Source organism: Rhamphochromis longiceps, linkage group LG2 (assembly GCF_057381845.1).
Source record: "Rhamphochromis longiceps isolate RC_006_pf linkage group LG2, R_longiceps_female_GT1.1, whole genome shotgun sequence".
Lineage (NCBI taxonomy): Eukaryota > Metazoa > Chordata > Actinopteri > Cichliformes > Cichlidae > Rhamphochromis > Rhamphochromis longiceps.
Window position 1 is genome coordinate 20,917,609 of NC_140558.1, and position 15,787 is coordinate 20,933,395.

Below are 15,787 nucleotides of genomic sequence, written 5' to 3' on the forward strand. Positions count from 1 at the left end.
GATGCCGTGGAGAACGTTCTGCCTGCAACATCCTCAAGTATAACCGGTTTGGCAGTGGGTCAGTAATGGTGTGGGGGTGCATTTCTTTGGGGGGCTGCACATCCCTCCATGTGCTCACCAGAGGTAGCCTGACTGCCATTAGGAATGAGATGAGATCCGTAGAGCCCTTGTGAGCCTATCGTCTCACAAGGGCTCCTCCTAATGCAAGACAATGCTAGACCTCATGTGGCTGGAGTGTGTCAGCAGTTCCTGCAAGACTAAGGCATTGATGCTGTGGACTGGCCCCCCTGTTCCACAGACCTGAATCCAACTGAGCACATCTGGGACATCATGTCTTGCTCCATCCAGGAGTTGGCAGATGCTTCAGTCCAGGTGTGGGAGGAGATGGCTCAGGAGACAATTGGCCACCTCATCAGGAGTATGCCCAGGCATTGTTGGAAGGTCATACAGGCACGTGGAGGCCACACACACTACTGAGCCTCATTTTGACGTGTTTTAAGGACCTTACATAAAAGTTGCTTCAGCCTGTAGTGTGTTTTTACACTTTTAATTTTGAGTGTGACTCCAAATAGGGCTGCTCAATTAATCGAATTTTAATCACGATTACGATCTGGGCTTTCAACGATCATTAAAAATGACTGAGCCGATTATTAGCCCCTCCCTCATTTATCCGCGACACCTTAAAGGCCGGTCCGTGAAAAGATTGTCGGGCATAAACCGGTCCGTGGCGCAAAAAAGGTTGGAGACCGCTGATTAAGAGGACCCGAGGGAAGCTCGGAAAGCTAAGCAGAAGTTATTTGGAGAGTGACTGCCGTTGGTTGAAAAGAGAGTTTAAAAAAAAAAAACTTCAGTGGTGTTGCACACTATTTTATATTATTTTTTTAAAGTCATTGTTAACCCTTTAAAGCCGGTCAGAGCAGCACGCTCCGTTTTGCGTAACTATTTTTAAATCCCTGTAGAACCTGAACCGTGTAAGCTAGCGCAATAATTTGTTTTGCATATGAAACCGGAGGAGTTGTACTTACATCTTATGCCATCAGCTTGTCCTCGGTCACGGTTTCGTTCCACATATAGCTTTGCAAAAATTGCATAAAAAGCGCTTGCAGGAACAAAAACATAATATTCCAGAAACACGCTTTGCCGTTCCAATCAGCTGTTCGTAACACTTCCCACAGTGAAATGATGCACATGCTGTTTTCTTTGCAAATTTGCATCATAGGATTGTTTTTTGTTTTTCCTGCAGTATATAAAAATTGCTGTATCTCCAAAATAAAACTATGAAGACACTCAAAATAAATTTCCTGTGGTGGGAAACTATTTTTTGCAACTTTATTGTATTTAAAGTTTTGAGGGATAAGCCTCTTAAATTTCTCCAAGTAGAAATATATGTAAACAAAACAAAAGCAATTTTCAATTTTTTTTGTAGTTTATTGCACTTTTTTGCAATTTATATAATTACTATGGACTTAATGCATACATATTATTAAAATATGGGCTATAACAGTTGTATTGATGTATAGCAACTTGAAATGCTCCCACAAATGGCACTACAGCATGTAAAAAAAAATAATATAAGCTCTGGTGGACTTGGTTCTATAGTAGGTCTTAAAGGGTTAAATAAATATCGTCAAATAATCGTGATCTCAATTTCAGTGAAAATAATCGTGATTATCATTTTTGCCATAATCGAGCAGCCCTAACTCCAAATCCAGACCTCCATGGGTTGCTATATGTGATTCCCATTGATAATTTTTGTGTGACTTTTTTTTTTTTTTTTGGTCAGCATATTCAACTATGTAAAGAACAAAGTATTAAGAGTATTTCATTCATTCAGATATGGGATGTTTATTTTTGTGTTCCCTTTATTTATTTTTTTGAGCAGTGTATTTTTCCGAAACACACTTGCACTAGGTGATGCTACACAAACACTAAAAACTATGAACACTTATTTGTTAAATCAGCTTTACAAATGGAGTTAAATCTGTGACCATTTCTTAGAGCAGGGCTCCATGGTGTGATTTTTCTGAAATCACGCAGAGTTTCATGGTTTTTCTAAAAAACAAAAAAAAACCCTCTTATAATCAGAGATGGGCAATAATGCGTTACTTGTAACAGTAAATTGCAGAAAAAGTAGAATTGGGCTGAAAGATCTATCGCTTTATCACCTATTCAGGTTGTAAATTGTGTTTTTAAAAAAGTAACTAAGTAATTACTTTTGAAAATAAGTAATCAGTAAAGTAACAGGATTACTTTTGGGGGGAAGTAATTAGTTACTGATTACTTTTTTCAAGTAACTTGACCAAAACTGCTTATAATATCTATAAAATGCACCACCTGTCAAACGTTTTCGAACACCACAACTAGCCTCATACCAGAGGGTGCTGCATGGAGCTGCAGAGTGCTGTGTGTTCTGGTTCAGGGAGCCTCTCACTCTGTAAAAGTCACCGACCCTGGATCCAGCAAACAGCCCCAGACCATCACACTTCCTCCTCCATGTTGATGCCACACACTGTGGAACCATCCTTTCACCTACTCCACGGCGCACAAAGATCCTGAGTGATGAAACGAAGAGTCCAAATGTTGATCCATCAGTCAATGATACCTTCTTCCAGTCTTCAGTAGTGCAATGTCGGTGTTTCATGGCCCAGACAAGCCTCTTTGTCTTATTCTGACGTCTGGCTTTCTTGCTGCAGCTCGTCCTGTCAAACCTGCAGCTCAAAGCCTTCTCTTTACACCTGAAACTGAGACTTTCTCACTACGACCACTATTAAGCTGCTTGAAGCTGTTGTCCTGTGAGTCGCCTATATCACAGCTGTTAACTCTCAGGAACGTGTCCTCTGATTCAGTCGTGTCTTTGGGTCTGCAGACCTCTTCCTGTCACAGTTTGTTTCTGAGCCTTTCGATGCTAAAGGAAACTGGACTCACTGACACTTTGACTTTCTTTGCAGTTTCTCTGTCGGACAGATCGACATTTATGTGTTATGATGGTCTGTGTCTCTTCCACTGTTATTCTCACCATGTTTGTATCAACACACTACAGTACAGTACTGTTCAGCTGATGCCCATGAGGGTATGGTACCACAATGTGCTCCAACACTGCTTCATGCAGACAGAGGGGGACGGAATCCAGACAAGTTGGAACACCTGTAGGAATTAGTAGCACCAACTTTCAAGGCTGATCAACCTCCAATACTGCAGAACAGCTTTGAATTGTTAACTCATGTTGTGTTCCCTGAAAAAGGCCTTTCTGTATAATTCTGACGTATACATTACATTTCAGTTTTGGGTAACCTTACCTTTTTTTTTTAACCTTTGGCAGTTTACCACTTTTGTACCATTTCAACCTATTCACTGGACTTGAAACACATGAATTGTGATAAATAACTGGAAGAACTGGGGTGTGTTTACTATATATAGTAAACCAAGATATTTTCACACTGTAAGCAGTAATTAAACATCAAGTTGTAGTTTGTACAGTAAATATAATAAAACAGCAAACAACTTTTATATTTATGTAAAGGACTTTTATTGTGAAAGGAGAGATCTGTTCCTGTGTGGAATCTTAATCTGCTTAAGAAGGTTCATGATTGAGCTGGAAGTATCAGCTCAGAGAGTGATGAAGGCCTGTAAACCAGAATAATCGAGTGTGCGATCGGGTTTTACAGTGTCTGTCCGAAAGCGGTGAGGCAGCTCAGACCGATACGAGGAGGCACATTGCGTGTTGTCCAATATAGTTTTATTCCACTTTAAATCTGAAAAACAATGTTACAAAGCCTGGAGGTAAATATGATGTAGGACACTCTATGCCCCCCTTTAGACTCAGCCCTGTAGGGATCACTGGAGAGTGGGCTGGCTGCCGTCAGCCTTCAGCGAGCTCTATAAATTAAACATTATATCAGACTCAGTTAACAATTCATCTGCAAATTTTGATGTAGCCTTACTTCTGCAGCTTTACTGCAGATTTTTCTGTAAACTAAACGGCGATGGGTGGAGCAGCTACAAAGTTTGCTTTTCTCCGTTGGTCAGCTGTTTCCAGGTTTTAATGGTGACTTCAGGAACAGCGCTGCTGTTTCGGAGGCTGTGCTTTCTTTCTTCCCACCTAAGCTCACTGTGTCGGTTACGCCTCTGCCTCTTTGCTCTTCACGTTGTATAAACAGACTCCGCCTCCACATTAAACTGTGCCAGCGTCATCATCGGTGCTGCTGTTATCAGTGTTTTAGGTTTAACACAGTTTATTATTCACACACTTCTGTTGTAGTCTGTAGTCAAAGTTTATTGGTCACATATCATGCACTGTGTGACATACGGCGAAATGCTTATCGCTGTGCAATTCCCGCCCATTAAAAATATTTGAATAAACTCAAGAATCAAAATGATGAAGGTGTGCAGATTAATGTATTTATTTTGTTATTAATTGTGTGTACAATGACGTGATATGAGAGAAACCAGATCAGAAGTACGTTGTTGTTATTAAAGTGCCGTCCGTTAAATGAAGAATCGAGGATTTTTTTTTTAAAATGATAAAGTTATAATCTGAGTTACTCAATGAATCGTGCCGCCCGCCTCTTTAAAACTGTGGATGACGACGAGTTCAGAACACAAGGGGAAGTAAGAGGTGCGGCCTGCCTCTGGATGTTGTAGTTTCACCATACGAGTCTGAGTTACCTTCTCCTAAACAGGAGGTGAGAGGTCATTTTTGAACTGTACAAACACACCCAGGTTTCCTTGTGGAGATCAGGTAGGGACATTCCTCTGACCTCATTTCCTGGTGTAACGCTTTCTGTCGTCCCCTCAGATGTGCCCCTGTGGTCGAAGCTTCAGTCTGGTTACGTCCCGAACATCCAGGAAATGTTTCAGATCCTCGACAACCACATAAAGATGAACCAGGTGGATCACATGACCTTCACCTCCACTTAGAGCTACAGGTGAATGCACATCAAGTTAACTGCACACAGTGACGAGACTCACAGGAAGTTTGTGTGAACTCGGCAGGTGCGATCAGAGTATCAGCTTCACCTATCTGTTAGATTTTCCTTGTACTGATGCACGGAGAAACGCCTGACAGGTACAGACTCACCTGTGACTCCAAAGACTGAATTTAGTCAATTTAAGAGGAACAAAAATTCAGTCCAGTCAGTCCAGAGAAGGGTGTGACACCGAGACAGGTGAGGCAGAGGCGGGGCCAGAGTTTGATTTACAGACAGAAACATTTCTTTAAGTACTTCAGGGAGTATGTTTTGTGAGATGGTCTCAGCTGTGCTGTATTCAGGTGTCTCTCTCTCTTATTACCTGTTCTGTGTCCAGGTGCTCCGGCTTGCTAGGCGTTCTCCTGATGGCGTTCATGAAGGCCAGGCCTTAAAACAGATTCTGAAGGGCCCGGCTGGATGTTCCTCGCCATGAACTGAGCACTCCCTCTGCACCGGCTCACCTTCAGCACTACAATACCAGAAAGCACTGCTGGCAGCCTTGTGCTAATTAGTGTGTAGACAGGAAGTAGATGGCTGTTTATGTGAAGCTTTTATTGTGAAAATAATAAAATGTTCAGGTCTGTTTCCTGCCTGTTTGTGGTTTTGCAGGTAAATGCACATGTCCATGCAGATCGAGCCTTTTATTCACAGCATGTTTACAGTGTGGCTCATTTATGACCAGAGAAGCAGCCATGACATCCCAGAATTCATAGCAACGCACTTTCACTCCAGGAAAAGAAACCTTGAAGATGGCTGACAAACTCAAGTAATAGATAGGTATGACTGACACAACTGATTCCTGTCAGGAGCTCGTCAGAGGCTTGCTGTGATCAGGCAGGATTCACATGGCTTCATTTTTACTTCAGTCACAGAAAGTCTGGGAGGGGGTAGGAACTCCAGGCCTTGAGGGGCTGCAGGTTTTAGATCTTGGTGCACCCGAATCAAATGATTACTTCATTAACAGGCCTCTGGAGAACTTAAAGACATGTTGAGGAGGTCATTTAGTCATTTAAATCAGCGGACATGTCTAAAACCTGCAGGACGTTGAGGCCTGGAGTTCCCCACCCCTGCTCTAGATTGTGTCTGCAGCAGGAACGTAGCAGAATGATTTTGGGCTTTTTTCATTATGTCTAATGAGGACAGTTTCACCTGTTCTCATTTATGTGACCTGCTGGAACATGCCAACATCAGTGAGGTGAAGTGAGTTTAGTTTGTGGATGGGATTATGATCCGTCTCATGGACGCTGTTTCCATCACAGTGTTACTGAGTCCACAGAGCAACAAACTCCACAAATGCTCCTTTTTTTGTCACCTGTTTTATCAGATGACATTAAAAGTGGTGAAATGAGGCAATTTCTGCACTGAATCCAAAGAGGCCACAAAGGTGGAGCGGGCATGTGGTGATGATGTGAGCTGATCATCATTTCCTGTTTGGAGACATGAATCATCTGAAATGTGAAGGTTCATCTCCAGGCTCTTTGTGAAGGGTCTGGATTTTCCTACATCTGAGTTTCAATGGTTCAGGTAGACTGAGCGGGTCGGGCTTAACACAGTCGAAAGGTTCCATGTGTCTCTGAGTTTTAGTATCCTCATCAGTAACTACAAACAAAATAAATACAGTCATGTTTATTAAAATAAAACAAGTTCAATGTCCCAGGTCAGGTTCTCCTTTCAGGTGTTACTAATCCAATCCAATGTAACTTTGACATGAATATAGTTTGATTTCAGCGACTGACTGAGTTATTTAAACAGTTTCATTTGAATGTCCTGTGTTTTTATAGCCTTTTTCCCTGCAGTAACCACACAGTAACTGTACTTTTACTGCAGTACTTTGAAGTACATGTCAGGTAGTTCAGTCTGAGTACATAAAATAAACTAAACAAAACCATAAAGATATATATTTTTTTAAAAAAGGTCTTCCCTTCAATCAGTGGACGCTGCGATGCACGCGGTGAGGCAGCAGGGGGCGCCAATGAGCCGGTGTTTTTGAACACTTCCGGTACAAAAGAAGCGGCTGTGAGACAGACAGTAGCTAACGTTAGCCTCTGCAGTACGTTTATTCGACTTAATTATTTTTTTTACTCTACTAAAATGTTTGAGGCCGGAAATCTGTCGCTGACACACACGCTAGCTTCACGCTAACGGTAGGAACCACAGTGACGAAGAGAGAGGTGCTAACGGCTAAAAGTAAACTGCTAAGAGGAGCAGTGACGGTGACAGCGGAAGCTAACAGTTTATTGCTAACAGTAAGTAAAGTTTAAGCTCAACTGCACACATGCCACGTTTAAAGTATCTGTGTGTCTGAATCTACTGTTTAAATCTTGAAGGCCGTGTTTCTAATTCTTGTAAAGGTAAAACTCCATCATCATCATCAGTGACAGCAGGGTCACTGGGTCACCAGAAGCGTTTCTTTCGGCTCCTGGTGACCTTAGTGTGATCCCCCTGCAGCTCCACGAGTTTAGCTGGTCCTGGTTTTATGTATCAGGCTCAGATTAGGAACTCTTGACTTTCTGAACAGAGACGAAGCAGCTTCTGGTACGGAGAAAAGGTGCGAGTTTCAAAGGTCCCTCCTGTTTCCTTTTCCTAACCTCTTTTACTTGCCCACGGTGGAAGGATCATTGAGGTAAAGGAAAGGTGGGTAGGAGACATACGCTGAGGAAAGGAACGGCCTCACACTCGTTTCTTTTAACAGCGTGACACTGCAGAACATGAACTACAGATTGATTTTCTTTCATCCAGATCTCTTATCTAAATTCCATCGCTGTTTTTAGAGAAAAAAAAAAAACGAGTAAAACCTGACTTTGCGCTGGGTTATTTTGGTTAGCAGCCTTCACGCTCCCTCCTTGGGAGTCACTAATTCAGCTGCTTCTGCTACCTCAGAGTAAATCTGTCCCATTGCATATAATATCCAGATGCGGCTGTCGCAGCACCTTTTGAAGAGGAATTCTGCAACTGCATTAAATTTACTCCATCACCACTGATCCCAGCTGACCTGAAGTAAACACAAACCCTGCAGTACCACAACAAAGGACATCACTAATGAACACTGATCATACAGAACCTTGAGCACACTTTGTTCATATAGATCAGGGGGTAGGCAACGCCAGGCCTCGAGTGCCGGTGTCCTACAGGTTTTAGATCTCACCCTGGGTCAACACACCTGAATCAAATGATTAGCTCATTACCAGACCCCTGGGGAACTTCAAGACATGTTGAGGAGGTAATTTAGCCATTTGAATCAGCTGTGTTTGATCAAGAACACATCTAAAACCTGCAGGACAAAGGCACTCGAGGCCTGGAGTTGCCTACCCCTGATATAGATCATAATTTTAGCTGGTACAGCGTTCTTTGTGCAACAGTACCTCAACAGGAAGTAGTTTTTATTCCAGCAGTGTGATGCTCAGCTGTGAGTTTAACCGCTGCTGTTCAAAACTATAAATCTATCAGCGGTGTATGGATGAAATGGAAAATGCAGTCAGAAGGAACATTTACATGATCCACTTTGGTCATGTTTGTTTTCATGCGTGGTCAGATGTTTTTTTTTTTGTTTTGTTTTGTTTTTTCCCCTCCCCTTTCATAAAGGATGCTCCAGCGTCTCTTATGCTAAAGGAAGAAAGATACCTGTTCCTAGTGATGGCCAAATGAAGCTTTCTGAAGCACTGAAGCTTGTATTGAAAAATGGTTCATTACTCGAAGCTTTCCAACACAGTCCTCTCCGGTGACATCTGGTGGCGAATATTTTGAAGAGCAGCTTGAATCTGCAAAATAAAACGGACTGCTCAATCATCACTGCTCACTCAAGAGTGATATTGGGCCACCGTTCCGTTGCTTTGAACATGTAATTGGTTTTGTTTTCTCAATTGGGGGGCTGAAAAAATGTAATGCGTATTTGCGTAATACATCGTCACTGATTTGTAGAATCATTTTGATTCGATACAGGATCCGATTCAATTTGATTGGAATGTGGAAAGTTTTGCCTCAGTCAGAAATATTACAATTCTGGTCATGTATCAGTATATATCCATAATTTCGTATCTATTACAAGAAAGCTGACACATGTGAGACTTAATTAGAGATGTAAACAGAGTTATGAAACCTGCAGCTGCAGAAGCCAGCGAAGAAAAAAAGAGGCAAACACAGCGCGGACCCGACGACGCACCAAAATCTGATTCTGACGAGTCGGGTCCGTGCTCTGTGTTCACGTTTGTATGCAGAATCCGTAAACCTGCTCCCAGTTACAGTTTTAGCTGTATGGTGTTTGACGACATGTTGTGAGGTTTAACCTGAGATGCTGGCGTTTCAGGCATAATAACGTTAATTTACAAATCGACACAGGATTGTAATGAATCAATATCACTTTATTCAATTTGGCATGGATTGTAATCAGAAAGGCGATAATCAAAACCCACCCCTAATCAAGAACTTGTAAAGTAAAAACATGATCAATGTAAGGTAGCCCTTTTGTTATTTACATTTAAAAAGAGGATTAGTGTTACTGTGCGCTGGCTGAGTCTGTTTCTTTTCTTAGAAATAGTTTCTCCTGCCCTGGAGAAAATCCACTTGCATGGAACAGAAGAGGCTGTGGAGTGCAGGAACCACACTGCAAGCTGGTAGATATGCAGGTATTCCTGGGTCCTGCAGACTATCACCTAAAAACAATAAACAAAATGCTTTTCTAAACTGTGTAGCAATGTAATGTACATATAGTGTCAAATACATTTTTGTAGTCTTCATTAGCTTTAATTCACATGGAAGTGTTCCTAAAGTCATATGCTGTAATGATATTTACATTATGAAAACATGATTTTGGACATTTCAAGTTTTTCACTTCGGCAGATAAAATGAATTGAGCAAAATCAACTCAAAATATTTCCACACGCCATAACGTCCTCTCTTCCTCGCTGGCTCCATATCTGTCAGTGGAATGATCACCTCTTCGCTCTCTGTCACCATCAACACACTCCACGAATCCCGTGGATGATTCACTTCCTTATATCCGTTTGAATCGGGTACCGAAGCAGTTACGTGCGTAATGAAGCTTCGGACGTCACTGGTCACGTGACTTTTGCCAAACGAAGCAAGCCTCGACACAGTGCTTCTGAACCAGTGTGTTGTTTTTTTCGACACACGCTCTGGAGCGTCAGCTTCAAGCGGGCCATCACTACCTGTTCCCCTATGAACAAGGATCAGATGGATTCATACACACCTGGCTGAGGTGTGTATGAAACCTGTGGGACTCTGTTCTTCCATGTTTATTTAGTTTTATTTTTTAAAATCTCGCAGCATGGATTCATTAAAAGAATTGCCGAGGGTTGTTACTGATTGGCTGGAGGGCATCGTCACAGGTGGATCAAAGCAGACTGATTCATGTCTAAAACTGACAATCGATAACACTCCAGCTGTTACAGGTGCAGGTACCTGAGCTGTTTCTCTGGTCTCCATCCTCACCTGTGCCGTGAAGGTGAATCATTAAGTCAGAGATGAGCAGCTCTGTAAGTCATCTTCTTCTTCTGTGGTTTAACCTGTTCAGCTGTCACACTGTCAGCTGGTGTTTACCTGGTCAAGTGTGTTAAGCTCCACCTCCTGGTATTCTGTTTTCAGGTTCAGAGGAAGAGGCGGAGCACACAAAGTCCTCCGGTTTCTAGACACAACGCCAAGAGCGGGAGAGCTGCGAGTACCAGGAGGACGGCGAACGCCGACAGTGATCCCACCCCCCCAACAGAGACCATTGATGTGATGGACGGTCAGTCCCGATCAGTACACTCAGTTTCCAACTGATCGAACAGTCATTGATAGGCCTGCATCTACAGGTGTTTTCAGACCAGACCTGACTCATCTAGACACGCTCTCAACCTCTCGGCCAATCAGAGAGCTGCTTCTTTTTGAAGTAAAACTGAAGAGAAAAACATGTTCAGACCTCACCGGAAGTGATGTAAGTAGCAGGTCCTCACTGCTAAGAGAAATAAACATACCTGAGCTGTCTGCTGAAGGTGACCTCCCACACCTGAAAATACAGTCAGTGGGTTTCCTGGTGTCTCCTGATCACTGACACACCTGCAGCCCAGAGGAAACAAAATCCACCTGACAGTTAGAAATTCATCAGGGGTGTGATTAACACTTGACTTTAACACCTGAAACTCGCGACCACACGTCTGATACACAGGTGACCAAAAACGGGACAGTCACAGCTCTGTGGGGAACCTCTCTGCTCCTTAAAGTCGTTCGTGCTGGGCACCGCCAAATGGAGCCACTTTGGGTATAAAGAACCACAAGCTGTGAGAATCCAGATGTTTGACAGTGAGTGTTCATGCCCGTTTATCTCGATCTGTTTACCTGATTATTGGTTATCGATAAAATCACCAGACTTGGAGATGAAACACTTTGATCGTAAAGATGGAGCCACGTTACGTCACTGATGTCGGGTAATGTCGAGAATGATGAATAGTTGAATCTCGACACTCTGTTTCATTTCTCATCTGCTTCGCTTGGACTTCGCTTGGCTTTGCTTTTTTTTTTTTTTTTTTTTTTTTTTTTTAATTATCTGACTGATGCAGGCGTACAGTGAATCCATTTCATCGCCACGCTGTTGGTCTGAATGGAGACGGTGCCGCATGTCAGGCTAACACAGGCTCCTCCCCTCTGTGTAAGTGTGGGCAGAGCATGTACACGAATCTGAGTTTGTGGTTGTGTGTGTGTTCAGGTGAGGAGGAGGTGGTTGTGGATCTCACCTGTGAGAGTGGAGCAGAAGCTGCTGCTGTGGTCGACCTGACTACCAACAGTGACTCTGTGCTGGTAACTCTCTCTCTCTCTCACTCACACACACACACACACACACACACACACACACACACACACACACACACACACACACACACACACACGAAGTGTGCTAATGTCTAATTCTTCTTCTGTGTTTGTTTGTTTTTTTTGTTTTTTTTCCTGCTGTATCCAAAACTTCAGCTGGTGGATGAGGGTAAGTCAGACTTTGTGTTCCAAAGACTAGATTGAGGCCTGAGCTCTCACTAAGGAAGCGGTCTAATGCCTGTGTGACTGTTTTCACTCAGGTCCTCAGAACTGGAGACAACCTGTACAGAGTTATCTTGTTAGCAGCGATGAAGATGAAGACACACCCCCCGTCCTCAGTGCCACCCTCCTGCCACCGACAAACACCTCCAGGTGATACACCAACCCCTACACACTTTTATAATGTTCTTCCTCTACGACCCCCCCCAAATTTTTGCACATGCCGAGGAGCGTGTCAGGCTACGTTTCACTGTGTGTTATATACTATGCATGTGACAAATAAAGAATCTTGAACTTCTGCAGGTGATACACTGACCCTGTCAGTGACCTCACTCAAATGTTTTTGTGTTTCAGGTCAACTCCAGGGACAATCAGCTGTCCTGTGTGTCTGGACGGATACTCAGAGGTCAGTCAGAGTGTGTGTGTGTGTGTGTGTGTGTGTGTGTGTGTGTGTGTGTGTGTGTGTGTGTGTGTGTGTGTGTGTGTGTGTGTGTGTGTGTGTGTGTGTGTGTGTGTGTGTGTGTGTGTATTCAGACTTTTCAGCATGAATAAAGCAGAAAAATGAACTTTATTGAAACAGAGTGCCAGCAGCGAGGTTCTTTCTTTATCCTGCTGCACATGCTCAGTGTGAGCTCCGAGGACGCTTCCTTCAGGGTGAGCGTGCTCAGAAAGTATACAAACACATAACATCCTTATAGAATATGATGTAACACTATAGATCAACTCACCTCAGAATATATAAACAATTACAGCAATATGATGCAACAAACACAGCAGTACTACTAATCCAAAATACTCAAAGCTTCATAGAACTGAAACAAACATTTATTTTTAGGTCCATTCTGCTGCTGATACATACTTTAGGTTTCTGAATATTACACTTGTTGCTGCCTTTCATAGTGTGTAACTTGAAGGCCCTGAGTACTTTCTCCCACACTGAAAACACTGGAATGATAAAATTATTTGAACATTACCTAATAAGACTGATTCAGGACAGACAATTAGTTATGTTAAACTTTTCTAGCAGTCCTTCACAAACAGGGAACAGTCTGTCTATTCTCTCCATCTGTCAGCTGCTGCTGGCTCTTCCTCCTCCTCTTCCTCACACACTGCTGAGTTTGTCCTGGTGGATCATCAGGGGTGCAAAGCCTCACAGATGATGTGCAGCAGTGGGTCCCTCAGTCTGTCCTCACTCTGGACACTTGCAGTTGTCACACATGGAAATCAAATGTGTGATAAGCTGCAGGATTCAAACACAAGTGTAACTTATAAATACATGTTCATACTTTTATTCCACAATCAGAGAGAAAGAAAAAGAGAGAGTGTGCAGGACAGACAGACAGGTGAAAGTCTCAGGTGTACACACTGCTACACAACAGCACAAGAGAAGGAGGATTTAGTGTTTGTGTTATTACGAAACAAGAAGAGTTCCCAGATGGTACAGTGGACACATGTGTGACTCCTGTGATTAAAGCATCTTTCTTTCAGCTTAACGAGTGAACCGTCAGCTCGTTCAAACACACGTTAAAGTTCGTTTGGCTCGACACCGCCGAACAGAGGCAGCAATATAACATAGCTAACATTAACAGTGCAGTGAATCCTGCTTGTGCCGTGATATTCAGGACTGCAAACCGAGCAGCATTCACTAGCTGTGTCCCAAAACCTAGGCCGTATCCTCCTGAGGCAGCACTTGAACAACGTGAGGTAGGCTGTCCCAAATTGAAGGCTCCTCCAAATGCGTCCTTCATTTTCCAAGATTTTGAAGGATGGGTCGGGTGTGTCTTTCGTGGCCCACCGTATCCCAGAATTCATAGCGCGGCCCAGTCAATTCCAGTTGCCAACAATGGCGGCTGCTACTTAGTTTTAATATTACTCTTATTAATCTTTCTGGGTCACAAAATAACTTTTAACATATTTCCAGGCGAGAATGTAGCTGTGTAAAGTTCAAATATCTGCTTTATCAAGACATCGCATATTTACAAAAGTGCGACGTTTGTGGAGATGTCTGTTACCCACCAGCTTGATGGCTAGCTGGGAGGTCGAAGCTCACTAGAGAACAGCGGACACCCGGCACATCGTTATCAGACCTGCCGCCGTCTTTGGCTACTCAGGTTAAACATGGTGTGTGTGTGTGTGCCACTCACATGACTTAAATGTTATTGTTTGGCTTTTTTCACTGTTTTATTTGTTCCTGAGTAAATCGGTTTGGCTGAGATTAAAGTTATTAGATAAAATAAAACTTTATTAGTCCATTGGGAGGGTTCCTCGGGGGTTTTCACACAGCTGAATAAACGTCAAACAGAAAACTGATTAAAGTGCGAGATTCAAAGTGTTTATTGTCATGTGTGCAGAAGAAATAGCTTTTCTCTGTGCAATGAAGTTCTTCCTTTGCTGTCCATACAGAAGATGGTCGAGATGATTGAGAATTTTCTCCAGTGTCCTGTTATATTTTAGATAGCAAGGAGCAGATGGCTGAGTTTATTCATGCCCATCGAGATGGCTGGTGACACAAATCTGAAGGCTAGACCGTCCCATTTCACAGTCTCTCACTTCTGGGACACAGCTAGTGTGAGCTCTGAGTAACCTTCAAGATCGACTTTACAGCCCTCAGCTCGCTGCTGATTTAATGCAGGGTACGTTTCTTTCAGTGTGAGCGTGCTCAGAACAAATTGGTGTTGGTGACTCGAGTGTGCCTAAAAATAGTCCAACACAATGCTTGATGAAATGTGTGCTTCCTGAGGCATTGTGGGTAATGAAATACAGGCTTTACTACATTCACATGGCCACTGATCAATGAACCTAATCAATAAACATACATTTGCTGACTCTTATTTTGAAAGTTTCAGTCTGGTTTTGTGTTTTACTTTGAAAGTATTACAGTGACGTTTGAGTGCATTGCTCTGATTGGCTGTTGGTGTGTTGTTGTTGTTGTTGTTGTTGTTGTTGTTTAATTTCTGTTTGCTTTTTTTTTTTTTTTTTTTTTTTTTTCTTCGCAGATTGTTGGGAGTGGCCGATTGGTCGTGTCCACCCGTTGTGGTCACGTGTTCTGCAGTCAGTGTTTGAGAGACTCTCTGACATCATCACACACTTGTCCCACCTGCAGGAAGAGACTTACTCACCGCCAGTACCACCCCCTGTACATCTGACATCACTCTGAGACCACAGCTGAGTCCTGCTGCCATTGGACCACAGGCCATGATGTTGATGTTATTTGCTGCTGAATTGTATTTTTTTTTTTTTTCTTTTTTGTGTGTGCGCCTCTGTTTGGACATTAAAGTGTTGAGTCATAGCTGGTAAACATGGATTAATGATTCATGTGTGTTGATTTGTTTGTTAAAGCTGAAATAAATTTTGATTTGTTTCACTCATTGATCAGCTGATGGATCTACAACGTTATGGCAGTAATGTGGAGAATAATACTGCACAATGTACTTTCTGTAATCAGAGTACAGGAAGTACTCGTACTCACACACACAGCACTGTTTTAGTCTGACTCTGTGTGTGGTGTGTGTGTTTGGGGGGGGGGGGGGGTGCTTGCACTGATGAATTATGGGTAGTCAAGGGCGAAGATTAGGCATGGACGGAAGGGACATGTCCCCACCAGTATCCAGCGATTATTGAATTGTCCCCACCAATAATTTGATCTCTTCGAGTAAAGAAAATCAAACCCGATAGAAGGGGGGGGGAAAAAAAACGATCCGTCAACATCTCATTCACCCAGCGGTGCAGAAAGAGTTAAATTACGTCCTCTACTGGAGTTCTACGTCATGTGACAAATATGGCCAATGTGATTGCTG

General features: G+C 42.9%; 2 protein-coding genes across 4 annotated transcripts in view; both read left to right on the plus strand.

Annotated features, from left to right (window-relative positions):
* The window catches only part of LOC146677151 (selenoprotein T2-like), an 11,787-nt gene extending 6,237 nt beyond the window's left edge, over positions 1-5,550 (plus strand). The window contains exons 5-6 of the mRNA XM_085418765.1: positions 4,796-4,925; positions 5,305-5,550. Of these exons, the coding sequence (XP_085274891.1) occupies positions 4,796-4,917 (122 nt within the window). The 3' untranslated portion in view covers positions 4,918-4,925; positions 5,305-5,550. The remainder of the gene's footprint in view (positions 1-4,795; positions 4,926-5,304) is intronic.
* Positions 5,551-6,955: 1,405 nt separating this feature from the next.
* rnf4 (ring finger protein 4) lies at positions 6,956-15,340 on the plus strand. Of its 3 annotated transcripts, none has more exons than XM_085418810.1 (8): positions 6,956-7,213; positions 10,367-10,459; positions 10,569-10,710; positions 11,668-11,759; positions 11,928-11,940; positions 12,032-12,143; positions 12,345-12,396; positions 14,987-15,340. In XM_085418810.1, exons 2-8 carry the CDS (start codon positions 10,448-10,450, stop codon positions 15,134-15,136), a joined length of 573 nt encoding a protein of 190 aa, XP_085274936.1. In that variant the 5' UTR covers positions 6,956-7,213; positions 10,367-10,447; the 3' UTR covers positions 15,137-15,340. The 3 variants fall into 3 exon arrangements, with proteins under 3 accessions (XP_085274936.1, XP_085274929.1, XP_085274946.1); XM_085418803.1 differs by having other exon boundaries at positions 10,376-10,459; positions 14,987-15,339; XM_085418820.1 differs by lacking the exon at positions 14,987-15,340 and adding an exon at positions 12,525-12,557 and having other exon boundaries at positions 10,376-10,459; positions 12,345-12,468.
* The last annotated feature ends 447 nt before the right edge of the window (positions 15,341-15,787 follow it).

What these genes read in the sequence shown, in the direction of transcription:
- rnf4 (XM_085418810.1), top strand. An exon ending in GACCATTGATGTGATGGACG is followed by an intron (nt 10,711 to 11,667) that starts GTCAGTCCCGAT and finishes GTGTGTGTTCAG; the next exon opens with GTGAGGAGGAGGTGGTTGTG. An exon ending in GTCTGGACGGATACTCAGAG is followed by an intron (nt 12,397 to 14,986) that starts GTCAGTCAGAGT and finishes TTTTCTTCGCAG; the next exon opens with ATTGTTGGGAGTGGCCGATT.